General features: G+C 39.3%; 6 protein-coding genes across 6 annotated transcripts; 2 read left to right on the top strand and 4 right to left on the bottom strand.

Annotated features, from left to right (window-relative positions):
* Positions 1-643: 643 nt before the first annotated feature.
* On the bottom strand, positions 644-4370 carry LOC141832358 (phosphatidylglycerophosphate phosphatase PTPMT2-like). Its single transcript, XM_074719861.1, has 6 exons — positions 3884-4370; positions 3256-3378; positions 2033-2126; positions 1666-1748; positions 1491-1580; positions 644-1251 (listed from the first exon to the last, which is right to left on the bottom strand). Exons 1-6 carry the CDS (start codon positions 4094-4096, stop codon positions 892-894), a joined length of 963 nt encoding a protein of 320 aa, XP_074575962.1. The 5' UTR covers positions 4097-4370; the 3' UTR covers positions 644-891.
* A 1043-nt stretch (positions 4371-5413) lies between these two features.
* LOC141831709 (transcription factor MYBS3-like) lies at positions 5414-7750 on the top strand. Its single transcript, XM_074719115.1, has 3 exons — positions 5414-5810; positions 6520-6728; positions 7140-7750. The coding sequence occupies exons 1-3, from the start codon at positions 5546-5548 to the stop codon at positions 7593-7595; spliced, it is 930 nt and encodes a 309-aa protein (XP_074575216.1). The 5' UTR covers positions 5414-5545; the 3' UTR covers positions 7596-7750.
* Positions 7751-9184: 1434 nt separating this feature from the next.
* On the top strand, positions 9185-10077 carry LOC141832537 (GATA transcription factor 4-like). The gene is made up of 2 exons (XM_074720033.1): positions 9185-9436; positions 9520-10077. The coding sequence occupies exons 1-2, from the start codon at positions 9185-9187 to the stop codon at positions 10075-10077; spliced, it is 810 nt and encodes a 269-aa protein (XP_074576134.1).
* Positions 10078-10606: 529 nt separating this feature from the next.
* On the bottom strand, positions 10607-14510 carry LOC141832536 (F-box protein At5g51370-like). Its single transcript, XM_074720032.1, has 2 exons — positions 13180-14510; positions 10607-11189 (listed from the first exon to the last, which is right to left on the bottom strand). The coding sequence occupies exons 1-2, from the start codon at positions 14508-14510 to the stop codon at positions 10928-10930; spliced, it is 1593 nt and encodes a 530-aa protein (XP_074576133.1). The 3' UTR covers positions 10607-10927.
* A 3410-nt stretch (positions 14511-17920) lies between these two features.
* Positions 17921-22220, bottom strand: LOC141832189 (DNA-directed RNA polymerase II subunit RPB7). Its single transcript, XM_074719676.1, has 7 exons — positions 22004-22220; positions 20488-20632; positions 20227-20392; positions 19943-19993; positions 19645-19710; positions 18706-18774; positions 17921-18458 (listed from the first exon to the last, which is right to left on the bottom strand). The coding sequence occupies exons 2-7, from the start codon at positions 20601-20603 to the stop codon at positions 18393-18395; spliced, it is 534 nt and encodes a 177-aa protein (XP_074575777.1). The 5' UTR covers positions 20604-20632; positions 22004-22220; the 3' UTR covers positions 17921-18392.
* Positions 22221-23312: 1092 nt separating this feature from the next.
* On the bottom strand, positions 23313-26593 carry LOC141831981 (serine/threonine-protein kinase PCRK1-like). The gene is made up of 5 exons (XM_074719434.1): positions 26471-26593; positions 25741-26112; positions 24864-25124; positions 24593-24715; positions 23313-24118 (listed from the first exon to the last, which is right to left on the bottom strand). The coding sequence occupies exons 1-5, from the start codon at positions 26474-26476 to the stop codon at positions 23537-23539; spliced, it is 1344 nt and encodes a 447-aa protein (XP_074575535.1). The 5' UTR covers positions 26477-26593; the 3' UTR covers positions 23313-23536.
* Positions 26594-27180: the final 587 nt, after the last annotated feature.

Raw genomic sequence — 27180 nt, 5'->3', positions numbered from 1 at the left:
GTTGATTTAAATTAGATTATCAATTTATGTTTGTTTGCTTTGGGGCTACGGTGCAATGGTAAGATACCTCCGTAATTAATTAGATATCTATAGGTGCGAATTAATTTCCTTCCGTGAGAAGATAATCATGGAACGTTGACTCCAGAACGATGCGTTATTTACGTTTCTCAATTAATTTTCTTTGATGACTGATAAAAAATTTCGATAGAATTGTTCAATCAATCACTTCTAAAATTAATCAATTCAAAGAAAAAAAGATGAACCATCATCTAAATGTATAGTTGTAGGACCCATCTTTAAATTAACTTGCTTGAGTGGAGTTCCTTCTTGTTGTCATCACTATGTTTCCTAAGCATATATCCCTTCATTTATTTTCTTTTTCTTACTTTTTTATTTATTTATTTTTTTTACCAAAAAGTTGTTTTTTCCTCATTATTTTATTTGTAATAATACATGAGTGTGCAACTAGATTATTCTTAACCCATAAAAGTTCACCATGTTCTACTTAAATTGTGCCTAGGTTTAAAATGCTATACATTAATGAAATTTGTTGCGTAGGTTGATTTGCAAATAACAAAAATTAGGATAAAAATAGTAATTTTATATAAATTAAACCTCATTTCTAATAATTAACAAAGACTGGTTAGTGGTTTCAAACCGATTTTAACAGACAAGTTAAGAGTTATACTTACATTTGACATGGCTTCGTTACAACATGGTGCATACAACAAGCTGACTCATCTCGGTGCCAGGTTCTCGCCCAGCCAGCCAAAAAACATGGCGACACAACAGACACGACTCGGTGATGGCGGTATCGATACAGACACTGTGCTCGAACGAACAACATGACTTGTGTTAGGATAACAGAAGCACCCGAAATCGAAATTCGGTTCAGGAGTCGAAAGCTTCATTTCCAGTTTCAGCATACGGGGATGGATGCCCGAGAGCTTCCCCCTGCGTATCGTCGTTTTTGAACCAGAAATACGATATCCTTGCGATGGCTGCTTGCCGAGCAATTTGGGCCCTGCACACAAACCTCAGCTCCGCCCATACAGTATTGCCTGCGTCGCTTGTTTTGATGTATCGGTCGTATCCGTCAAGGTCGGACTGGGACACTACCTCATAAGAGCTCTCATCGAAGGGTAGATTCGTTTCGGTGAGGAGGAGCATCGGAGATTCTTTCGTAGGATCCTTCGAGTAGACCGGCCTTTCGATTTTTTGCACTCGGAGATGGTAGAAGTCTTGAACCGCCTGCGATGAAGTATTACGAAAAATTGTGAATCTTTGCCATGTTTCAATTATTCATGGAGCTTATGATGATAGTGAAGCATAGATTTTCAAACATTTTCCAGGTGCCAACGACAAATTCTTAAGTAAATACTACATTCCCATGGCAATTAGTAAACTTCTACTAATTACTAATCAAAGTCAAACATGAAGAAAATACAAATTGTAAATAACTGTTAATTAAATGATGATGATAAACTAACCTTCCACTGTGAAGAAGCTAAATGTACTCTTGGCCTGTTCATTTTGACGTATTGGTATGCTGCAGTTGGAGTCATTTGCTTATGTTGCACCTGTGAAGCAGAATTCCAATTATATTATATGTTCCTCGCATCGAATATTAGGTGATTAGTCTTCTTAAGCTAGATTTAAGCATACCAAATAGCATAGAATGATGGTTGTGCTGCGCCCTCGACCGGCTTTGCAGTGAACATATGTTATTTTTCCATTGTTGCTGTTTTCTTTCGTAAATTTGTCATGACGAGAGAAGATTAACCAACCACGAAATGTAAAGATGATATTTTTATAGCATGTATAATGATCCAAGGACAAAACATACTAGAGGTTATGTAAGCTAAAAAAATATTTGGCATTGAAACTTTTAGCGGATAAACGCATTTGATAGATATGAAAGTGCAAAGAATGATTAGTATTGAAAGAAGGTCACACTATTAATTTTTTGTTGTTTTTAAGAGAATTAAAAAAGTGATATGTTCAAAACGAGCATAAGACGATGGGTACTTACTATGGATGAAGTCCACAGCTAGACAAATATCTCCAAGTGATGGAGCAAAGAGGTAATCTCTTGTCGGTATCAGCAAATGTTCAATCCCGTGGACCTACTCAGAAGAACCAAAATAAATAGATAACAACTGGTCGATACTTGAGCTCATCAAATTATTGATGGTAAGAGATTGGAGTTTTGCCCACCCCTAGTCGCTCAGGTAGCAATTGGAACTTCTTTACCATTGACTAGGGGTGGGCAAAAAAGTCAAAATTTGAGAAACTTGTTGCTCATAAAAGTCAAGCTGTGTTCTTTGCCCAGAAAGAGCTGAACTAATACATAGTAGGAAGAGTTAAGCCAATTGGGCAGCTAAGCTTATAAGTGTTTTAAAAGATAAGAGAAAGCTAGAGCTAGACTAGATAGTGAATTGGCATGAAGCAACATTTTTATACTCATTGCCCATCTTACACTAATTGAAACAATAAGAATGGCATTCGATTATAAAGATTTAATGTAATTGAAAGCTGGATTGCAATAAAAATTTGATGATGAAAACGAAGAATCAGATAGCATAGGAAGTATCCCATGTGTTAACAGATTAAAGTAGAACAACTTGGAAAATGATTGGAAATACAGCATATAAACTAGATGACCTCCAGCCATGGTAGTTCAGGATGTTTTTATCATATCCAACTTAAATAATTAAACAAGTGACACTGTATTTAGATCAATCTTATAAGGATAATATGTATTGTGCTTAGAACAATGAACTATACCTCATATTAAGGTGCAATGGAGTAATCAAAGTGTGAAGCCACTTGGAATCCTATGAGACAAAATTCCTAACATTTCTTTATTCAAGTTTGCTATATTATTGGACTAAATTTTCTATTTTGTAGGAGGTCCATACAAAGATAGACATACACACCTATACATTTTACTCATAAACTAGGATTTATAAAGTCCTACAAAGAACCTTATGGCAGAATTAGTCTACGTCATCCATGGACTTCATATAATTCACAATTGATTTTTTTGCACATTATAACACTCGAACATAAGTTGGATACTGTTAATTGCTGTAATAAGCACTAGACACAAGACAACCAGAAGAAGATGTCAAGATATTAGTAATTAATTTCAATACACAACGCAACAAATATCTAATTATTCTATCATAAAATTTCTATACAAAATAATCAAGTACATCGTAAGAGTGTTTGGATGGAAAAAAAAATACTCACATAATATAAGGAATTAGGCACCAGTGTCTCATATGGCTCATTCAATGTAATGACACCGCCAACGCCAAGTTTCTTCAAGCGAGGAACATCACTAGGGAATGGAACAGCGCCTAAGAGTAAAAACTGAAACAGAAAATGTCAACAAAACATGTAACGGACATACCAAAGTACTTCTGTTCAATCAGTTAGAACCAAAAGGATGGAAAGACAACCAGAAAAGAAAAACCGACACAAGAAAAACATTACAACTAGTGCACAAGAAATCATGAAACATTTCTCAAATACTTGAGGCTAGAAATCATCATCCAAAAGTCAAAACTTCGTAATAATTCCCTGAAATGCATCACAACACGGGCACAAGAAGTTATGAAACATAATATTTCAGTATAAATTATTATCCAAAAGTCAAATTTTCAGAATAATTTTTGCTAGCAGCTTGATGATTCTTACAGTTCAACTATTAAACTTAAAGTGGTCCAAGGAACTCCAATTAAACATAGAACGTGGCTGTTACAAAATCGTACGAATACAAATCGAAATAGATGTTAGACAACCAACTGGCGATCATATTGCGCAAACAAACCTCCTAGAAAATAATAGTTACAATTTAATAGAGGGGAAAACAAACCTCGTCGATTTGATCCCACCAATGGAACTGGGGTTCGATCATATTGCGCAGAACATTATACACCAGCGTCGGGTAAAAGAGAATCCGAGCCCCGACACCCACGGCCACCCTCTTCACATCGACAAACACAACCCTGTCGCCACCAGTCCCTGAAATGGACCTTTCCCCATCTGCTCCGCCCGCGCACTCCTCCCCTAACTCCTCAATATGCATAGCTCCCAATCCGATTCCCTCAAAACATAACCGGAATCCACCGATCAGTCGGCTAATTTCTCCACCCTCGTCGAGAACAAGCCGATCGATCGCAAACCAACAGAAAAGCGGAAAGAGGATCGAAGAAACAACCTGCTAGGGTTTCCAGAGGAGGAGATTTCAACCGTTCGCTGCCTGCGCAGTGAAGAAATCGATCGGCTCCTTAGATTCCTCGATCTCTCTCTCTCCGATCTCTCGATCCTTCCGCAATTCGCCTCTCCCGTGTCGAGAACCACCGAGCCGCTCCTGCCAACCACCCTCCTCCGCCGGCGACGTTAATATAGAAGCTTCGGGAAAAGCGCGTCAAGATTCGCGAAAACGGCAAATCGAGGGGGGCGTGGACGGCCGCGATGATCTCTCGCGTCGGGATGCGGGCTCACGTGTCGAAGGCGTGCGTTCGAAGTTTGAGGCCTCGTGCAGCCCGTGCCGTCCGATCCAAGCAACCTCGCCCATCAACCATATGCGCAGATCGCCTGTCGTACCCAAGTCTCCAAACACGGATTCCACCATTTCCGTTGGATCGTATCATGGGACCCACTTATGACCGGTGTACTCAATTGGACCCGCGACGTCCGGCGACGGGGACCCACACACATGTGGGCCCCGGTGGGGCCGTGGCCATTTGTGGCGTCCATTCGAATCGCATAAAATTTTCTTTTTTCCTTTTTTTTTTGGCTATTTTTCTTCGTGACTGACTAGCGCGAATATATATATATATATATTTATTTATTTAAAATAATTTTCTTTAAAAAATAATGGCGTGAAAAGTGTGTAGATTTTGACTTGACGTGGAAATTTGGTCATTCTTTAATCGAGATAATATCCTTAATTTATTTTTTAAATTTAAATTTAATTTATTTAAATATTATTAAAATGTTTAATCTAAATTTATTAATTTTTTATTTTTTATTTTTTAGTGAAAAATATTACTGAATATAATTCATAAATGAAATTTTTAATTATCTCTATTTCTGTCGCCAGTGGGGAACCGCCTCATTGCGAATCCACTTGCGGTCCGCCACGTGTTCACACCCGCGTTCTTTCGTGTCTTTATATATAACCAATTAATGCCTGATTCCTCGTCTCAACGTACCCACAACCATACCCGACCCAACGTGGGGGCCCCGTCGAGAAAATGCAAGGCAGCTTCGCCTTCCATACTTACCACATTCCCGGGGGGGAATCACGGGTAACTGTAGATGAGTGCGACAGGATTTCCACCCTTTATCTTATTTCCAAATCTTCTTGTCCCCCATTTCCTCTCTGTCTTCTCCTCTCGCGCTCTCTCTCCGTGTCCGATCCCCCCCTTCCTTCCCGCTGCAATACCCTAGCACCGCTCTCCTCGTCGCCGGCGGCGATCCGGGGGTCTGCGCAGGGAGGGCGAGGCGTAGGAGACGGTGGGGCGTGGAAATGACGCGGCGGTGTTCCCACTGCAACCACGACGGGCACAATTCGCGGACGTGCCCCAACCGCGGAGTCAAGCTTTTCGGCGTGCGGCTCGACGGGTCCGTACGGAAGAGCGCCAGTATGGGGAACCTCTCCCTCCTCGCCGGATCCAGCGGAGGCGCGTCGCCGGCCGACGGGCCGGAACCGGCCGGCGTATCCGCGGGGGATGGGTACGCCTCGGAGGATTTCGTGAAGGGTTCGTCCTCCAGCTGCCGCGACCGGAAGAAGGGTAAGTGTACTTTAGGCAAAATGATTGCTTCTCCTTCATACGCGGCGAACGATGATTTGAAGTGTATGCATCTGTCCTGCTTTATGCCATAGGAATCATCTATAGAGAACACGAGAAAGAGAATCCATCTTTTCCTGGCTTGCATGAAATGGCCTTTCTTTTGCACATTGGAATCAGTAGAAGAAACATCCTGCATATCTTGTTTGGATAAGATCTTGTTTACAATCATTGCACATAGCTCATGCCAAGGAAGCTATGAGGATGATTGACCCACATAAATGTTCTCCTTTGCAAGTGAGAACAATTAGCCACATTCTTAAAAGCCAAGGATTAGCATTCCTTTGGGGAATAGCTTGTTCAACTTCTGGTTTGAGTTGAAGAACAAGCCCTTGCACATTTTGCATTGCACTACGTTGTCCTGCTCTTTTGCTCCCTGGGGTAGTAGATCCCCACAGCTTGTCTGTTGTAAAGATGATGCTAAATTGAGTGCAATTGGTGAATTAATAGAGATCTATGCACAATTTGGTTAATTTTGTCCAGCATAACTTTGGGTAGGAGAGATCACTCTTATCTGAATCACTGGCCTCTAAAGTATTATTGGCATATATACATTCAATTTCTTGTTTTCCATTTTTTCAGCATCAAATTTGCTGTTTCTTTATGAGCTATGGATATTTGATTTATGAACTTCTGTATGTGGCATGGGTAGGTACTCCATGGACAGAAGAAGAGCATAGAATGTTTTTACTTGGCTTGCAAAAGCTTGGCAAAGGTGACTGGCGAGGCATATCTCGCAATTTTGTGGTGTCGAGAACACCCACTCAAGTAGCTAGCCATGCTCAAAAATATTTTATTCGTAAATCCAACATGACAAGAAGAAAAAGAAGATCAAGCCTTTTCGATATGGTACCTGATGAGGTTACTCCCTTTTTCCCTCTGTTTCACACAGAAATACTTTAGTGCCTGCTTGCATTGTATTGCCTGAGCCGCCTTATAGAACAATTGTGTTGTTCCATTTTTGAGACCTGCATAATACTAAATGTTAGTCATTCTGTGTTTGTTTACTGTCATCCTTCTAGGCCTATAGCTTGCTCATAGTTTGATACTAAAAAACAGATTAGAATATCTCCATGATTTTTCTTTCCTACCTTTTAATGGATGCAAATGAAATAGATTCGGGTGTGTTGGAAGAAATGATATTATACAGTGTAGAAATTACGACAAGTATAATGTGCGGATAGAAGTTGGAAGAAAGAAACTATCTCAGTTCATGTAGATTACCTTTGAATCTATTGAGGCTGTATGATTGATTTCCTTTTATTTTGTCAGCCCCTCGAACCACAACTGTTTCCATTGGGCCTTCAAGAATCAGAGTTACAAAGCAACAAGCCACCTCCAATACCTCCAACTCTGAACGAGGAATGCGAATCGATGGATTCTAATGACTCGATGTTGGGAGAAACAGTCGTCCCAATTCCAGAAGCTCCCCAGTGCACTTACACCATGGTTCTCCCAACATATTATCCCCCATTTCTTCAATTTGCATCCCCTTACTGGTCAGGAGGTACATCAGAGACCCCAGATCAAGCACATGAAATTATAAAGCCAACAGCAGTGCATTCAAAGGCACCCATAAACGTGGAAGAGCTCGTAGGCATGTCGAAGCTGAGTATAGGCGACAGCGGGGGAGAAACAGCATCTTTATCATCATCACTGGATTTGCTCAGCGGCTCAAAGAGACAATCTGCTTTCCATGCAAATCCATTCCCGAAGGCTCGCACTTGATCTCGCTATTCAGGCAGGGTTCCCAGTCCAAAATTTGCTCAGTGATAAGTAGCTTCCCCTCCTTGTTAATACACTGTCTTAAAAGTAGTTTCATTTGCAGCCTATAAAAGACAGCTTATGTTCATGAAATACTAAGATAATATATATACTACTAATGTAGCAACTGTCTTATTGTCAATTCTTTGAGAGAGTAGTTATAACTCAAGCCTTTGAAAGTTGAAACTATGTGGTGTCAATTATATCCGAACTGTAATTTAACTATTGGAGTTTTAGGTTGTGGCCTTGAGATGAAGGCATAGTAATCATCTAGCTATAATGTGAAACATAATGATGCATGAGTCCATCAGAAGCAATCATGGAGCTCACATTATGAGAAATGTTCCTTGACAAAAATGTGGCAGATACAAGTTTGTTTTGGAGTTATTTCATAAGATTGTCCATATCTCGGCAGAGTTAGGAAATCCAGGGGAAAACATAGTTATACCTTGGACATAATGATATGCATCTTGCTTTTGGGTATCACGTGCTTTCCACATGCAGCATTTCGGCCGCAGGAGCTCCACGTGCGTGAGGCGTCGGCGTCGGCAGCGGCAGAGAAAGCCCCCACGAGGAACTCGCGCCGCTTCCCCCCGCCGACGTGCGAAACGAATCACACCTTTTTTTTTTGTTAATGAAAAAGAAATGCTTGCTTAATTACTTAATTAAGCCGGTTACACTTCGAAATCACGTGCCGGCGTCCACGTGCGGAAACGTGAGAGAACCTCTACCTCACGTGAAGTCGGACCGACTTCGTATCAATCATATTATGTATAAACGAGAAATGCTACGTTGCACAACGAAGAATCTGCGAGATGTCGATCCTTCCTCGGTCGATCTTCAGCCGTGATTTAATCGAAATTCAATCATGATTTGGTCGAAAACAACGCAACCACTATCGACGGCGATCGGACAGGATTCCGACCGAATCGCAGCCAGAGACCGACCGAGAAAGGACTCAACTAGTCTCTGGCCGGATCACCATTGACAGTGGCCACAGAGTGGAAGGCGATTGTTTCCAACCAAATTTAGATTACTACTATCCAGTCAGAATCCGACGCCAGCTGAAATGCCGAGGAGTGGCGCGTCGATCGTGGCCAAGACGGCGATCGACGGTGGTCAGATGGCATAGCGAGGGCGACGACAATGACGGTGGATCACGAGTGTCATGCACGGATCACGAATTCTTCATCGCGCAGCGTAGCAATTCTAATGTATAAACTATGCCACTTTTGTTTAATATAATGGAACTAAAAAGAAATTTTATTAAATATTTGTTTATTATTATTGTTTTCAAAAATGCATTTTGATATATATCAAACTTTAAAGTAACAGCAGCACGTCTCCGCTTTAAAGAGGGAGAGGGAGGGAGAGGAGGAGCAGAGCAGGAGGCGGTGGTGGTGGCGGAGATGGGCGAAGGCAGTGCGGGAACTGCTCTCCCCTTTTAATACCCCCAACCCCGATCCTATTGATTAATCTCTTCAATCTTCATCCCCGCTCGCACTCTCCTTTCTCCCTCTCAGATTGTGTTCATCCTGTGGTTGAATCAATTCATGGCGCCGGAGAGGGAGATGCCGGCGGCGGATTGTTACTCTGCCAACTTTGTCTCTGCCTCTCTTCTTCCACCACCAAATCAAAGTGACACTTCTCTGGCCGCCGCTGCCGCCAGCGTCCGATTTCCTTCCGTTTCCGGCCAGGGTGTCAGTGATCTGTACTCGGCGGCGGAGAAGTCTGGAACCGCAGGAAGCAGCTCCTTGTCCACTGCTTTCCAGGCGGAGCAGACCTCGCTCGATCTTTATGTTCCGGTGAGGAATGGAACAGAGTTGTTTGTTTGTGATTTTGGTACTGGAATTGGTGGTTAATGGAGGTTTTTTGAGGACTGGTGCAGCAATGCGAGGACGAAGCGGAGCTCGAGTGGTTGTCTCGGTTCATGGAGGAGTCTACTTTCTGCGATGTCCCCGACATCGCGCCGCCGCGGTCAGGCGCAGCGGAGAGGACGGACATCGGGCGCAAGCGCCCCCGGTCCACCGCCTGGGCCTCCTTGGCGCTGAGCTCGCCGTCTTCGTCGTCCTCTTCCTCCAACGAGTTTTTCTCGGACGGCTCTGGGCGGAGGAAGAAGGGGAGCGGCAGCGGGGCGGCGCCGCGGCGGTGCACCCACTGCGAGTCGGAGAAGACGCCGCAGTGGAGGACGGGCCCGCTGGGGCCCAAGACGCTGTGCAACGCGTGCGGGGTGAGGTACAAGTCCGGGCGGCTCGTGCCGGAGTACAGGCCAGCGGCGAGCCCCACCTTCGTCCTCATGCAGCACTCCAACTCCCACCGCAGGGTCATGGAGCTGCGGCGCCAGAAGGAGCTCTTCCTCCTCCTCCGCCCCCAGCACAGCAACCCAGACGCTTCCTCCGCCGCACAGCCTCCCCTTGGTAGTGTTAATAATGTTTCCACTAATTAAACGAGCTTAATTTTCTCAATTAATTTGCCATTAACGACAAAAAAACAAATTTAATAATGAGGGATGGCGAAAGCACGTGACGTTCCGTTAGGGCGCCAGCAACTGTGTCAGAATGAAAGCGATTAAAGAAGAAACTGGGTCACGTGACGAATGACGGCAGGAGAATAATGCCTAAAAAATCCTACGGAAAATTAAAATTAATTCGAGGTAAAAAACTTTCCTAGTCATTAGCCATTACAGATTAAGAGTTTGGGATGAAAATTCACGCACCTGCTGCACAGAATCTGAGGGCACAAGAAGAGAATATGAATTCGGCTGCAATTACCCTGCGACATAATCTGCTTTTAGAGATAATTCAATTTGAGCAGCAAAACATAAAAGAACCCTAAAGAAAATGAGATTTCGATTCATAAATAACAGCTATTCGCTCTAAACTTGAAACTTTTAGAATAAAATACCTGTGCCCTCGAGACATAGCTGAGTTAATTACAACGGAACAAACTTGTAGAAGAGGATAAGAGTTCGAATCTCGACAAAGTCAAGTAATAGCCTCCTCCATCATGACCAATTACAATTTCTCAATTTACCTCCTCATAAATAATCGTGGGACTGATCGTGTGAGACTGTTATGGTAGCGGATTCCACCTATTTACAGAAGAAAAAGAATAAAATACCTGTAAAAGGACTCTTTAAAATCACAGTTGACATCCAGATACCCAGTTTGTGTAGAGTTACAGCAGTGAATCACTTCATCAATATGCACCAATGCATGCTTCAGTATGATTGTATGAAAGTTCCTTTGTTTGCTAATGAGTTAGTGATCAGCTCTGTTGGTAACTAAGCTTCACATCTACTTAAAGAATCTTCCCCCCTTTTTCCCCATGCCCGTCCCTGAGAGGCCCATGGCAAGGACGGATTTGGAGTCTGGTCGCCACTTGAACTCTTTGAGGGTTGAGAAAAGATTTGTTAGGGTAGGAGACACTTCATCATCCTTTATATTATTGCATGAGATGACTTCCAGTCTCTTCAAATCGATCCATGATAAAACTACTGATTCAAAGCCTTTTGTGGTTAGAAGTGAGCAGCCTTCTAAGGAGAGAGACCTCACGTACCTGAAGAGAGCAATCAAAAGCAACTAGATGAGCAAAGCTCGATCGAATAAATAAGAAATAGCTAGAGAAACAAAACTAAAAGAGTATCTGAATTCAGAGTATGCTTCAAGAACCAAAAGGACTGTTTTAGCTCAGTCATGATTTACATTTTATCCTCATAAAATATCACACCTACCCAACAACTAGTATCCCTTGCATTGCACAGTCCCTTCTTACTTCTCATACTTCGCGTCCTCACACGATCACATCCCCAATGTAATTTTGACACACCCAACTCTAGTCCCCAGTCACTGCTCTTTCACTCTTAATGCCTGCAAAGATCACAGCCATCATCACCTCCTCTGAAATCCTCAAGAACTTTCTGAATTCAGCAAGCACACTTCCAAGAGGTTATGAAGCTATATGATCCTCTATGTCAATAATCAATTAGATCTATACTACAACAAATAATGTATTTAATTTCATATCATATCATTTTTTATCATAATTAATCTTAAAATGGAATTGATTCATAATTAGTTCATTTGTATTAGAGTGGTCTAATCCAAGAGGCTCATAGACCAAGTTTACAAGAGTTAGAACAATGTATTAGAGTTGTCTATATAAACATATACATATATATATATATATATATAAAGGTAGTCTTCTATACGTCTGATTTCTCCTTCATTCCCTTGTCAGCAGGTCATGTTCTCTTCTCTCAATAAATGCATGAGATTTTTAAGCTCTCGACACAACAAACACTAGCTATGCTCATTGTTGGTTCAGGTCCTTGGTGCTTTTTAATATCACATGGTTAACTAGTATCAAAAAATTCCTCTGCTAGAGTTTTCCTAGTTAAATACATATACTCTTCTAGCTGTAGATAAAGTTGCTATGACTTCTATTGATTTTTTTTTTTTTTGAAAAATAAAGTAGTCCCTATACAATCATTGTGGTGAGTTTTAGAGAGGAAAAGAATATCTAGTAAATATATCAACGTGAAAAACGATATGTGGAATAGTGTAGTTACTAGTGTTACAACTAATGTGGTATGACAAATGATTTTAAAATAATTGTAGCTTTACACTTGAGGCAAGCTTAACTCCGTCTTTTGTGATAGTACAAGATGAACTTAGTATTTACATTTAAGATAAAGATAAGCTTGAGTCTATCTTTTACCTTAGTACTAGATGAACTTCAATATATAAACCACTTTGGTGTCTTAAAAAGAAAGAAAGAAAAAGAAACTCTAGTTAATATGTAATAGAAAAACAAATGTGACTTACAGGGCTTGATGATGATTATTAATTTGTAAAGGCAAGAAATGGATATTAAGAATCCTATTTTGTTAAATGATGCAAGAGAGAGTTGGGAAAGTAATGGTTAAGGAGTAGGACTTAGATGAGTTTACAAAAGTGTAAGGGATTAGATTCATCAATATTGATTGATTAAAGACTTACCATAAGATAAATAATAAAATTCAAGATACAAACTCACATTTGATGAAAGTAGAAGAACCTAGATATAATTGAAAGTACCTGAACAACCAATTCAACTATTCTGCTAAAGATCCATTTTGTATTACTGCAGGATAATATATCAGAATGAAGCATGTGAGATGACTTTTTGATATAGAAAAAACAGTTCTCACCATCAAAGGCCACCAAACAACTAATCTCTGAATAAAACTAATAGCCATTGGAAATTGGGAACTCATAAATCTCCTTAAGATAAAATGAAAGTGTTTGTTCATCATTGACGTCCTAGCTAAGTAGTCGGTATGAATTGAGTGATATCAGACGTAGTGACAGATAAGAGCTAATCATTTCTTTCATATAAGCTTGCGGACAAGTAAGGTAAAGTATACGTCCAAGATTCAGTTGGGAACAACCTTTCACACTGAATTATTGAAAATCAGATGAATGGAGTTAAACCATACAAAGAAGATTTCCAAAATCAATCTTCAAATTGAGAGAAAAACAAAAAAAGTTTGAGAGGCATTATGTACCTGCAAATGCTGGAAAGACTAAACATGTCATCATCCAGTCCCCAACAATTTTCAAACATGACTTCTCTCACTGCCTCACACACCCTAAACAGTGCTTCCAAGCTTCTTTTATCACGCAGCTGGCACTGCTCCATTTGAAGCGTCTGGATGCTGGGGCACCTTCCTAAGTGTTCCAATGGCCCTGGGTCAGCGTCAATCCTCCTGCAGCTCTGCAATCTCAATTTCTTCAGGTTTTCGCAGAAGGACAATGCAGCTATCCATCCTGCATCCATCCGGTGGTTTGATATCGTCAATTCCTCAAGCATCTCGCAGCACTGCCCCACCGCTGAGATGCCGTCGTAGCTACCCTCACAACCAGCAAGCTCCAGCTTCACCAATCGCTTGCATCCATGGGCCAGCATCGTGAGTCCAATGTCCGTGACACTAGGACCTGTGTAGAAACCCTCAACGGCTCCCACTATCCGCAGTATCTGGAGGTTCTTGAAAGCGGAGATGGGACGGAGGGCGAAATCAGAGCAGCGATGGAGTTCTAGCTCCTGCAGAATGTCGCACGCTTCGGCGACCGCCCTGACACCGGCCTCCGAAGCGAGGGCAACCAAGGACAATTTCCGAACACCAGGGCAGTCGCTGGCAACAATAACGAGACCACGATCGATGACATCCGGCTCAAGGAAGCGGCACTCGCCCACGGGAGGGTCCGCGCCGGCGTCGACAGAGAAGGAAACGGCGCCCTTCGAGAGAACGACGCCGGCGTCAGCATCCGAAGGGGTCGCGAAGGAGGCGGGGACGAGGTCGAGGTCGTCGAGGTCGGGAAAGCGAATGGGAAGGCGGCGACGGTAGAGGAAGGACCAGTCGAGGACGGTGACGGAGCGGCGGAGGCGGCCGGCGAGGCGGAGCCATCGCCGGCAAACGAGGGAGACAGACAGGCGAACCGAGTCAGGGAGCGCGGCGAGGACGCGGAGGAGGAGCTCGTCGGAGAGGATCGCGGTGGGATCGGGGGCGTCGGCGACCAGGGGGGCTTTCAGCGTCGAGATTTGGCCATCGAGCTGCATCTCGAGCACCGCATGCTTGACGGTCTTATCAGCGGCGAACCAGCTCCTCAGGCGTCGGCAGAGGCTCTCAGGCTCCCCGGCGGCAGCCGCGCGATGCTTCTCCGCCGCATCGGGTTTCGCCCCCTTCTTCTTCTTCGACGCCGCTCCCGCTGAGAAAAGCACGCAGTTGCCGAAGGAGACGGCCGCCGCGAAGGTCTGGTATTTATAATTGAGATAGGGATCGAAGATAGGGTTTCGAATTGCGACCGGAAACCGACGGATTTTTTCTGACGTCAGCATGGATGACGTGGCGGTATTTTTTGAGATAGATGTAATATTTAGTTCGGGGATAAATAAATTAAATTTAAAATAAATTTTTTTAAAAAAATTAAAAAAAAGGTGCATCAAGAGAACCGCAATTTAAAAAATATTAAAATAATATCATCGCATTCAATTTCTTTGAAAGTATAATTATTCAACATTATTATAGAGCTTTGAATAATTTTATTTGATGTATTATAACAATTTTTGAAACCAATTAAACTAAATTTGAAAAATATATATTTTAATATAAGAGCGTTTTATATGTAACCATTTTTAATTTAAATAGGAGCAATTTTATTTTACATTTTAGTAGTTGGTATAATAATATTAGAATAAAGATATTTTTAAAATGAAAAATAAGATAAGAAGCTATTTTAATATTTAAAAAAATAGGACATTTTCGATGGCAACAAAAATAAAGGGCAGCCTAACCTTATTTGTTTCAATATTTTTTTTACGGTGCAACAGTAAAGATATTTGATCGATCAATAATCTATTTTTGACACGGTCGGATATAGGTGGAGCCATCGTGTTGTGAATATAGTGCAAAGTATGAAAAATCGTGAACTTGGGCTCATTAACGGAGCGGAGAGCATTATCTCATCTTTGTCGAGTTCAAACTAAAACAAAAGGTTAAATTTAACAATCTGCCCTAATTTTTATTTATTTTAGACTAATTTAATCATGCCCCGGGGTGAAATCGAAAATATAAAATATAAGTGAAGCGACTGTGTTTGCTATGAATGCAATGTGAAGTACGATTAATCATGGACCTAAGTCCAATAATGATGAAGCAGGCGTATTTTAAGTCATACATTGAGTACAAATCGATTCCGAGAAATAATTGAGTTGATTACGATTGGATTGCCCGTAATTTATTTTTTTCTTCAAGTAAATTAAGGATCGAATTCGATAAAGTTAGGTAACTTTAATCATTTAAATTATAATTCAAATTTAAAAATTTTAATTTGATCCATTAAATGATTCAAATGCCTATTTTTTTTATTTTTTGGAGATATAGGATTGGCTTTAATTTTTGTTTTGAAAATTGAAGTATAAATTAAACCCTCAAATTTTCAATGCATTAATCCCTCTTAAAAGATTTAATCAAATCAAATTTTGAACAATTATTTTAAAAAGATCATGATTAATAATAATATATCAATTGTAATTTTTCAATTCGACTTTTTATTTATTCTACTCTTAAACCACCTTTCGATAAGAATAGATCATCTCAAATCTACTTAAATAAATGCCTAATACTTTGAAAAGGCCCCTGCAGATTAAAATATAAAAACAACCCCTCGCGCCTCGAAATGACCGCGAGCTTAAATAAAACGCGGGCGTGGAGGCGACGGAGCCAGCGAGCGCGGCCTCCGCGCCGCGACTCGCGCTGCCCTGCGCGCACTTTCCCCGACACCCGCCGCGGCCACCGAGCCAGCCCAAGATCCCACTCCGACTCCCGCCCGTCTCGCTATCCCCGCCTCTCCAGTCCCCCCGGCGGCACGCCCACCTCCTCGATCGCGTACGCGTACGTGCTCGTGCACTGTCTCCATGCATTGCCCACCACCTGTTCGACCTATTCCCTCACCCACCACATTATTATAGATCCTCCTGCTATTTAGCAGGCAGTAGCCCTGATCCCAGCTATCCCTAACCTACTCCCTTCCTATATATTCACAGTGCAGCCCTTCACTGTGCTTTTCCTCGCTCAGCCATGTCTTCTGTTGTTGCTCTACACTTCTTTGCTCTTCTTTTAACTCTATCGTCGCTTCTTCCTCCATGCCAAGCTAGAAGCACTCTGTTCATGATTGGTGCTGGTCGGAAGGCGGAACGAGATACGGTGGCCGGAGAGTACCGAAGTCGAGGAGGCGACTTGGCTGGTGATGCTTTGCGACAGTTAAGGGATCACCGAGTGCTGAAGGAGGACCCGAGGTTCGATTTGGATTATGCGGGACCGAAGACACACGCGCCGGCTCATAACTAAACTGATCGAGACAGATATCGCGATGAGTTTTTCAGTTTTGAGACAAATTAAGCATCTGTTTGCATTTTGTTCGCGCCGGCAGGCAAGCAGTCGCTTAGAAGTGGTTAGCTTTAATTTCTTTTCTCATTGGTGTAGAGGATGAGGTTATACTAATGAAATGAGGAGAACTCAGAAATTTTTTTTTTTATTTGCTAATATCTCATTGACTATTTCATAAATATTGTACGATTAGAGTTATGAGTTGAGCAATCTATTTCAAATGGAACGTTTTAATCTATTTAATCTTTTTCGAATTAATTGAATTTTTTAATAAAAATTAAATAAATCATAAATATTAATTAATTTACTTTTTATCAAATTAATTGAATTTTTAATAATGATAGATTCTATCTGATTTTAATTTTTAGTCGATGATTTTAAAAACGTATGCTTGCTTATCAAATGGCTAATAGCAATTTTAAGTATATCATTGAAAATCATACAAAATCATATGTTGGATTCTATCTCCTCTAATCATTATGATGGACATGAATGAAATAAATTTATTTATTTGATTTAATTGAAGGAGAGATTTTAAAATTAAAATCAAATAGAATTAATCAAAATAATTAATATTTTTAATAAATGAAAATTTAGAGATAATCAAACTGAATTTTTTACATTCCATTGATTAATTCGATTAAATCAATTTTTTTCACCCCTGACTATAAATAAAGTAGAGGAGTTGACTAAACAATTAAAGGTATAATTGAATCGAGCTAAATTAAATAGTGAAAAGTTTGAATTCGAACTCAGTTTATTTTTCTTATAGGCTCGAGCTCAGCTCGAATTTGATTTAAATTTTAATTCTTAAATTCGAGTTCAACTCATAATAAAATCAAATAGTTCGTGAATGACTCAAAAATAACTCGTTTAAAAATTAAACGAACTTAATTTGAATTCGATTAAAAAATAATTCATTTAATAATTGAACAAGCTTAATTCAAATTTGACTAAAAAATAACTCATTTAAAAATTAAACGAACTTAATTCAAACTCGACTTATTAATATATAATATTTATAATTTATATAATATATATATATATATATATATATTATGATAAATAAATCTCTTAACTAATATATTTACAAATTTTTTAACAATTCATAAACCTCTAAACAAGTATATTTATGAGCTCACAAATTAAATATTATCAAATTTGAATTCAACTCAATAATATTTTTAAAAATTAAATTCATATTCGACTCGTTATCTTAATTGAATAAATTTTTATTCAAATTAAGACCTGAATAACTCAGGGGCGACTTTCGTTTACGCCCCTGTAAATGGTCAAAGATTGACCTAAACAATGTGCCACAATTGTTTAAGCTTTTCTCTGCATGCATGGAAGGCACAAATAATAAGAAGATGGAATTGACCAATATATTCTAACTCCAGTTTAAGACAACAATGCCATGCCTTCCAAGGATGTCCCCTCTCGATCCAATAAAACTACCATTAATAATTTAATAATGTTCAGATATTTGGGCCAGTGAGAAACATCCCATTCTCAAAGTCCAATGGTGTTGTCTCCATGGTGTTTATCAGTGATGTTGACCAATATCAATACGGTTCCAAACATTCATTTTGACAATAAAATGAGATCTTAACACATTTTTTAATATTAACACAACACTGTAAGGCATGAGATCTTCCTTAAACATTAAAGCATAATATTAAGCAAAGATCTAGTGTACCTTTTAACAGCTACTTTAACAACCACTCAATTACAGCGTGCACCAGAAGATTACTAGATCACATTGGCACAGCTAGATTTCAGGAAGAACATCAGCACCACTCCTTTGATGTTAAATATTTTGAGTTGATTCACTAAGCAGTGACGCCCGGATCATTGATGACGCCCAAGAAATCATCTTTAATAGTGCCGATGCAGAACTGCAATTTTGGAAGAGAGACAGATGCAGCCAAGAAATTAGAATCTGGATGTAAAATGCTAGTAAGATAACTTTGCATTTATAGACAAATATTGCTTGAATCAAAGAAGTATGGTTCGTCGTATGTAACCTTAATGTCTAATTTAGTTCATTAAGTTGGATTGTTGTGAATGTTCAACTACTGAATAGGAACACCTCATTCAGTGGATAATGATGATAATATTACGGAAATGCAAAGGAAGACATACAATTTCTGTGGCATCGACACGAGTACCGATGATCTTTAGCCGCACCTCACTGTCTTTCTGAATTTTGACCTGAAAAACATGAGGATGTTAAACCAGTTCATGAAGCAGAGGAAATCACATCATATCTCTGCCGATAAAGATCAAGAAGAATAGTTCGAAGGTGATGCATTTAAATAGTGTACCATAATAGATAGCTGTTAACTGTGCCAAGAAAGGTTTGCTTAGTTCTGAAACTATAATTCGGTTCGACTTCTTAAATTTCTTACATGGCGCAATAGTTTAAATACCTAACCATGTAAGAAATTCAGAAGCATACCTAGTCTACTTTTCTGATTCAGAGAATTTGGTGATATTTGATTGTAATTATCATCTTGAAAGAAGCAGAAAAAAGGGGATTCAGCACACACATCCAAGACCTTTAGTTTGATATCAATAATCACGCATAAAATTTCAGAGAAAAAGTGTTTGCACCGAAGAATTTCATTTAGAATTTCGTTTCATTAAACTCTTAAGCAAACCAACTTGGAGTTGAGTCTACGTTGATGGAAATATTCTGAAATGAGTTCTAGAGAGGTTTTGATCGTACAATTAAAAATCGAATGCTTCATTACAATTAGCAAAAGAGAAAAGGATAAGGGACAAACCGCAAATAGTTCAAGACCTAAAAATTGTGAATATAACCATAGACAAAGAAAACACGTTTTACATGAGCCTCTAAAACTTCATATCCAACAGGAAACATCTATTCGGAGGGACCAAAAAAATAGAATTGCAGTTATTCGGTTGTGAAATGTATGGCAATAAATTTTAATGTAGGCCAATCAAAACATTTATGGAACTAATCAAACATTAGAAACGCCAATAAACTTTGATGTAGAATCTAAGACAAGGTATTATGCGACAAATTTTAAACAGAGCAAAGAGTTGAAGATAACATACCGATCCATCAGAAGTTGTGTAGTTTGGCATATCTCCAGATTGGAATTCCATATCATCAGGGATCAGCTAAAAATTTAAGAAACAAACAGTCAACCAAAAACATCCAATAAGGAACATCAAAATAAATTTTTTAAAAAACATATTTTTATCAAAGAACTGGTGAACAGTTATGAAATTATTTCTTCCCCTTAAATTGTAAATATAGAAAATAAACAAGAAAGTGCAGACAGTAAACATCTTCAAAAATATACCCTGCAAATACAGAAATTAATATGTGAATATTCTTGATTATACTCACATGATTTGATACGAAGATCTGCACAGGACCTGCTTCAGCAAAGAAACCCATCTGCAGGCAGTTGCACAAAGAAAAAACATACTATCATCAGCAAAATCAATCCCAAAAAGCTAGGCATCATATTCCTTTTATAAGAAATAAAAAATTGGATTACATAAAGGATAAACATCCAGCTTAGAGAATTGATTAAAATAAAAAGAGAATAAATTTTCTAGAAGAACAGAGAACACCAAGAAGTTACAATAACCTTCTGTTTCTTCATAAACAAAGAAATATGGGCACACCTTATTGACCATGGTGACCACAGCCTCAAGGATCTCACCCTTGAAGGGGCGAAAGACAACTGCCTGATACTTAACAGGAAAGGTCACAAAGCCAGTTCCTTCACGGATGAGTCCCTTCCCTATATCCTCTACTCCTGTGATGGCCACCACAAATCCATGACGTCCACTACATCACCCACGAAAAACCATCAAAACACTTCCACAATAAGGAATATTTCCAACTTTCACAAAGAGTAAGAGTGAGTAGTTCAATATGTGAACCTGCATGTGCCCTCTACGTCCTTCATAAGCTTGGCGACAAGCTTGTCACGGAGGTGGGGACCAAAGTGGCGTGGGTGAAGTTGCATGTTCCGCTCAAGTGTTATGTGAAAGAACATTCTTCACGTTGTCTCTTTCCCTTGATTCTCTGTGATGATTAGGAAGAATAAATATCAGAAAAGAGGAGAAGAAATCCTCTCTGATGGTTTCTGAAGAAAAGAATTAGGGCAATAACTATCAAGCCTGAAAGTCAATCTACCCGAGGATAAATATTGCCCGAATATATGTAACTCTATTAAAAACTATATATCTCCACGGTATCAGAGCATCATGGAACAAAATTTGAAACTCGAGGAAAGTATGAGCTATTGTTATTAGAAAAAGCCAGTAAGCATACGGTAGTATGAATGCAAGTAAGATATACGATAAGCCTCACAATGATATAACAATACAAACACAAAAGACAATTCAATCTTAGATGAACTCATCTAACTCCGATCAAAGAATTAAGCATCAATGTAACACAATGTCACCAAAGCACATGCTGTGCTATAATAGTTTGTTGTTGATCCTTGCATAAGTTATCAAGGAAACCTTAAGTTACTATCTCACCGGTTGCAACTCAATGTATCCATGCTATATCATGTTAGCAAATCACCCACTCAAATGCATCAAGCCACTCAATTACCACATAACTCACTACACATCAGCACAACAACACGCAAGAAATGTCAAGAATGCCACCATTTATGTCAACAAGTGGATCGGAGCATAGGCATATGGGTTTCCCTTCACACTGTCACTACAAAGGGTTATATAGTGCTTGCTCACGCACGTTCAACCATTAAAACTACAGCAGCTCAAATGCACTTCATCTAACAATACACACTCATTGGTGACCAATCTATCATATGGCGCTCTCCAGTGTGTTGGCAAGCTAAATTTTAGGACCATATAATCACAATTACAAAAATCTAAATGACACAGCCCCTTAATGTAATCACATGAGCATAGACAGCCATATCACACCATGTATAAGCATCGAGTATATCATACATTCAAACATTGATAGTAAAATTAATAAGCTTGCATTCACTCTATGTGAGTATCAAAATCAACCTTAAAAACATCTATAACACAATCTCAATTTGATAATTAATTTTTAAATGTGAGCATGCAAAGGCACTTCGCGTAGAAGCATGAACAAAGAATGACACTTTCTGCGTTAAACTCAAACTGATCAATAACCACCATTTATCCGATAGAATCGCTGCAATTAGTCATGACCACTAAACTGAGGTCTAGTTTACTCTTCTGATTACACCAACCATACACGTCTTAAGCACTTAATCAAATGAGCATTTAGAATTGTACATTCAATCCTCCAAACTAACCACATGATCCGCACAGTTCCCTTTACTAATCGATCTTAAGATACAATGCTATCTAACATTCAATGGGCGACGTTACTAACTAGTTTAAGCAGGTGGATCAGTAAGATCTTTGGTTTAAATCTTGCCTTAAAATCAGATGCGAAGAAAGGCGGCGTGCGGCAGTTGCGTCAGCAATGGTGGGAGGGCGGTGGAGCACTCGCGGGAGAAGGAGTCGGGAGCAGAGGGGTCTCGGGATCGCCGGAGAGAGTCGGCGGGCGGGGAGCAGAGGGGTGGTCTCGGGATCGCGGGAGAGGAGTCGGCGGGGAAGAGGAATCGCCGGAGCCGATGAGGAGGAAAAAAACCCTAGTTGGGATATTTATGTAATTTTATTTTTTTTATTCGTTCCTTCTCTTGTAAGTTTTCTCTCAACTTTATCCGCCGAAAGAATAGGTTTTCCGTTCCCTTCCAAGTAAACAGAAGGTAAATAAAAAATATTATTTTAAAATATTTTTTTATTTTTTTATCGTCAAAATAATATACTCTGAAATACTATTGTTGGATGTTGTTATAGATTTTAGACAAAATTATTCCAACATGCTCAAAATTATTAAATAATTATAATCAAAATTATACATTGTTTTATAATTCAATTACCTAGCACTTCAAATGGACTAATTATATATAGAACTAGCCCTTTACACGCTTTGTTTAGGAGGAGATGAGGAGTCCCTGGGACATAACTGAGTTGATTATGACGAAATAGAATTGTAAAAGTGGACAAAAGTTCGAATCATGATCGTGGAACCCCCACTGTGTGGAGCCACTGAGTAGCGGATTCCACCTTTACAGAAGGGAGGAGACGAGGAAAGGGGAAGAAAGAGTAAATAAGAGGAAAGGAACTTTAAACCTTGTTTGGAAAGGAATGAGAGAAGAGGAGGGAAAAGTAAATTTTATCCTTTCTTATATATGAAAAGGGAGATTTTTTTCCACTCCAATTTAAGATGTAAGAAAAGAGAAGAAAACTCTAAATATTATTTATTCCAATTTTATCCTTATTTTAAAATATCAATTCTTAAATAATTTATTTAATTTAAAATTTTAAATTTCTCTAGCTGAGCAGGATCTTTTCACTCCTTTCTTACATCAGTAAATTTTTATAAAAATATATATATAAAATATTGATTTATCATTTGTATACTTTGTCATACCAAAGTATACAGATTTTATATTTCACATGCTTATTGTATGTTTACTCATTATTTTTTAAATTTTTTTATTTATTTAAATCATAAATATTAATTTTAATTGATCTCACAACATAATTTTGGTAAGAAAAATTTTACATCGATTTAATAAACAATATATATTTTTTTCACATGTAAATTTATTTTAAAAAATAAAGATATTTTTATAATTTTATATATTTAACATTCATTCTCTTTCCTTTCTTCCCAAACAAGGTAACACATGTTACGTTAATGAACCTTCCCTTCCTCCCAAACAAGAAGAATATAAATACTTCTCTTCCCCTTCCTTTCTCTCCATTCCCCTCACTTCTCCTTCCGTAATGAACTTTCTGTCACCCCATCTAATAGAGTGTTAAGAACTATTTGAAGTCTTTTTAACTTAATACACAAACACAAAAGTTTCTACTGCTTAATGCTGCATTTCTTTCAGAATCAGGAGCAAGTTTGGCATTGTTTAGGTGAAGGAAGATTCTCACATTTCCATTGGCATTTCGATAGCCATTGAGCTCTCAAGAGCTTTGGTCGCCACAGGAACCATCTACTTTCGTCGATTCTTGAACTGCTGACATCCCTTTTCAAGTCCTTTCGCACACTTTCTTCTTCTCCACGACATTTTACCTCGTGCCCCGGATTCAAAACGCATGGAAGAGTTCCAATCTCCTTGCCGCGCACAATCCTCTCGACCATCTCTAACACCTCGCTCATCTTCGGCCTTAGCTTCGAGCTTCGCACTAGGCACTTTTTCGCGACCGCAGCTAGTTCCATTGCTTGTTCCAAAGAGTATTCTGCCTGTATCCTTGGATCCACAATCATGTGAAATTTTTTCACATCAGATGTGTATGGCTTCAGCCACTCCAGCAGGTTCTGCTCTTTCTTCGGCCGGTTTCTGTCCATCGGTTTCCGGCCGGTAATCAACTCGTAAAGGACGATGCCATAGGTCCAGATATCACTCTTGGTGGTAAGGCGCCCGGTCTCGATGTACTCTGGAGCTGCATATCCCATTGTTCCTACAACCTGTTAAAAATTCGAATTGTACATTCAAACTTGGATAACAGGCGAAATCTAAATTGCGAAATCGGGTGCGATAATACAAAGATCATGCTTCAGCATTGATAGTTAGGAATTCGGTAAACCGTTTATGAATATTTATACAAACAAGAGCTTACTAACAGTCAAAACTTTGGTAACAGATTGTTTGAGGTTCTTTAGAGGTTTGAAATTCATCTAGCCTAGTCCACAATATGATGATGATGATGAGTTTGATTCTTTGATGTTTGAACCCTAAGAGTCAGTAAACTGTTACAAAGATTCGAAAAGTAAGATTTTGTTATCAGAATTAGAAGTATCTGAAAAAATTTATATGTATGGACTCAACTTAGCTACAAAGAAGTGCCCCGAGATCAACCAAAATTATCGCACTGAAATTTAATAAGGTGTATAGTATATAACAATGTTAAGGTATCTTAAGTAGCTTCTGAGTGTGCGTACCACTGTTGAAACATGATCTGACTCGTCGACAGGTCCTTCTCTGGCCAAACCAAAATCAGACAGCTTTGCATTCCAGTTCTCATCCAAAAGAATGTTTGATGTTTTTAAGTCGCGAAAAATAATCTGTAAATCAAAAGTTAGACGTCAATAACACAAAGAATTGGGTTCCTATATGCAATAGTAATATGCAATACAAACTCTAGATAGCAACTGATGTGCTGAATTGCAATTCAATCACAGAAATCCAAAGGAATGAGGAGAAAAGGAGAACCTGAAATTCTCCCTCTTCGTGCAGGTATGTCAAGCCACGAGCTGCATCGAGTGCTATTCTAAGTCTTGTAGACCATGATAGAGTCGTAGCAAAGCGAAGTGATAAATGATCTTCTACACTCCTATTAGGCATATATTCATATACAAGAAGTCTTTGGATTCCCCTTTCATCATTTTCAGCGCAACATCCAATTAACTTTACAAGATTTGGATGATCAGCTACCCCAAGAACATCCACTTCTGTTATCCATTCCTTGTGTCCCTGAAAGGCAAATAGAGTAGACTTCAGCTTGACGAACATGAGTTTACTTAATTACCAGCAATGAAGTGTACATGAAAAAGGTCTGGTTCATCATAATCTAAATCTAACAAGAGAGCAAGACGAAGATAATAATACATACAGAAGCTCTTCTCCGACTTGGTTTTGGCTACATCAATAGGTATGTACATTGACATCAGCAAGATGTTATTAATTTCAGGCAGGTACACAAAATATTTCAAGATCACAGGGGAGTGATCTAGCAAGAAACTCTTTCTCATGAAACTTACCATGATAGAATTTCAGTTATGAAACACAAATCGTAAAACTACATAAAAACTATAAAGAGTTTACGACAGTTAACTTCTATACCAAATGAACCACCAGGCCCTTCAATTCGTCCCTGTTATGATTAATACAATTATGACATATTTGATACCAAAATAGTTAGTTGTGTCCACAGCTGTTAGTTTATCTATGCATAACAACGACAATAAAGGATGCTAAATTCATCCATTCTGAAAGACGATGCAATAGAGACAAGCAAATGTTACTGCATTTATTGGAATTTGGAAGCATCTTGCGACAGTAAACAAAGAAAGAACAAGAAATGATTTACCTGATTGCCTCCACGGTTCAATCTTTTGATGGCAACATCAAAGCTGGTACTTGGATCTTTGGGACTCCGGATTGTGCCTCTATAAACACATCCAAACCCACCTTCCCCGATCATTAGTGCATGGCTAAAGTTATTCGTGGCATTTTTCAGCTCTTTAAAGGTGAATACTTTGACATTGTTTGGCCTCTGTGATAGGCTAGGGAACCGGGAACTTCGTCCAGAGAAAGCAAACATGTCGAGCGAAGAATTGGAGTCAGATTCCCATCTTCTCCTATCACGATCCGAAGATCTAGTGCTATTCGACCTAGTGGATCTTGACTTCCTTGACCCTGATGTTGATTTCTCTCCATTAGAGAAATGAAAGCAGTTCATCTAAAAGAATCAAACTTCTGTTATGAATTTCAGGGGATAACTTCTCATATCTACAAGAAAGAAGCTTTTGTAGTAACAATTCTAGAATAACGCCCGAACAGTCTCCACAGTTTAAGCTGTAGGTCACAAACCTAACTTTTTTCCTCTAAAACTCAGAATTCACTAATATTTCTGTGGTCAGTTCATCAACAATGATATGTCAAGCAGTAGACAATACTTGTATGAACTGAATTGGGAATTAGTTAAACTACACTACTATATGATTCTTAGACAGATGAACACACTCAACACACAATCAAATAAGCAAAAGCAGATGATCTTTGCAGAAGTTATTCAGTAAACAATTCCAAAATCTGACCTTCATTCAACTGGAACACCCTTCTTTTCAAAATACAACCTTGGACACCAAGACTTGATCTTTCCGCGAGGAAAGGGCACGGCGCGGGCAGAAATTGAACAAATCGCAGATACAGCACTCAAGCAGGAGAAAAAAGCAGTGAGATAAGCAACAGCCTACCAAAATATTGTTCCTCCGGGACAGAATGGGCGAAGGAAAAAAAAAGGCGGAAAGTGGGAAGCGAATTGGAAGAAGTCAAGGCGCGGTGGCTCCACCGGGGGCGTTGAAAGCCTCACCTGTGGCTTTCTCTCTCGGAAGGGAGGTGCGTGGGCGTTGTGGAAGTTGAGACGACGACGTCGATAAGATCCATGGAGCCACCAGCCATGGCGACAGCAGGCGACAAGGTTGCTTTTTGGCATGATTCGGGCAACGGGCAGCGAGATCCGCTACGAGAGGGGGGTGTTATAAATATGCCATATATCACACGCCCAGACAAAACAAAAAGTATATAACGGTTTGTCGTGATGTGCTTGGTGGGTAGCGAAGCGGCGATTTGTTTTATATAACGGATTTGTGTAGATTTAGCAACTTTTGTTGTAGGAAATGATTATTTTTATCAAATATAAATTTATTTTTATTTAGAGTGAGAATTAAAAAGTTAAAAACTCATTTAATAAAAGTATTATTATTTTTATTATTATGTGGATTAGAATCCTTTTATATCGTTATCA

This window comes from Curcuma longa, chromosome 7, assembly GCF_044706935.1.
Source record: "Curcuma longa cultivar G26 ecotype Majalengka, Jawa Barat chromosome 7, ITB_CL_G26_1.1, whole genome shotgun sequence".
Taxonomy (NCBI): domain Eukaryota; kingdom Viridiplantae; phylum Streptophyta; class Magnoliopsida; order Zingiberales; family Zingiberaceae; genus Curcuma; species Curcuma longa.
The sequence above is the reverse complement of the archived record's forward strand: the minus strand, read 5'-3'. Positions and strand labels throughout refer to the sequence as shown.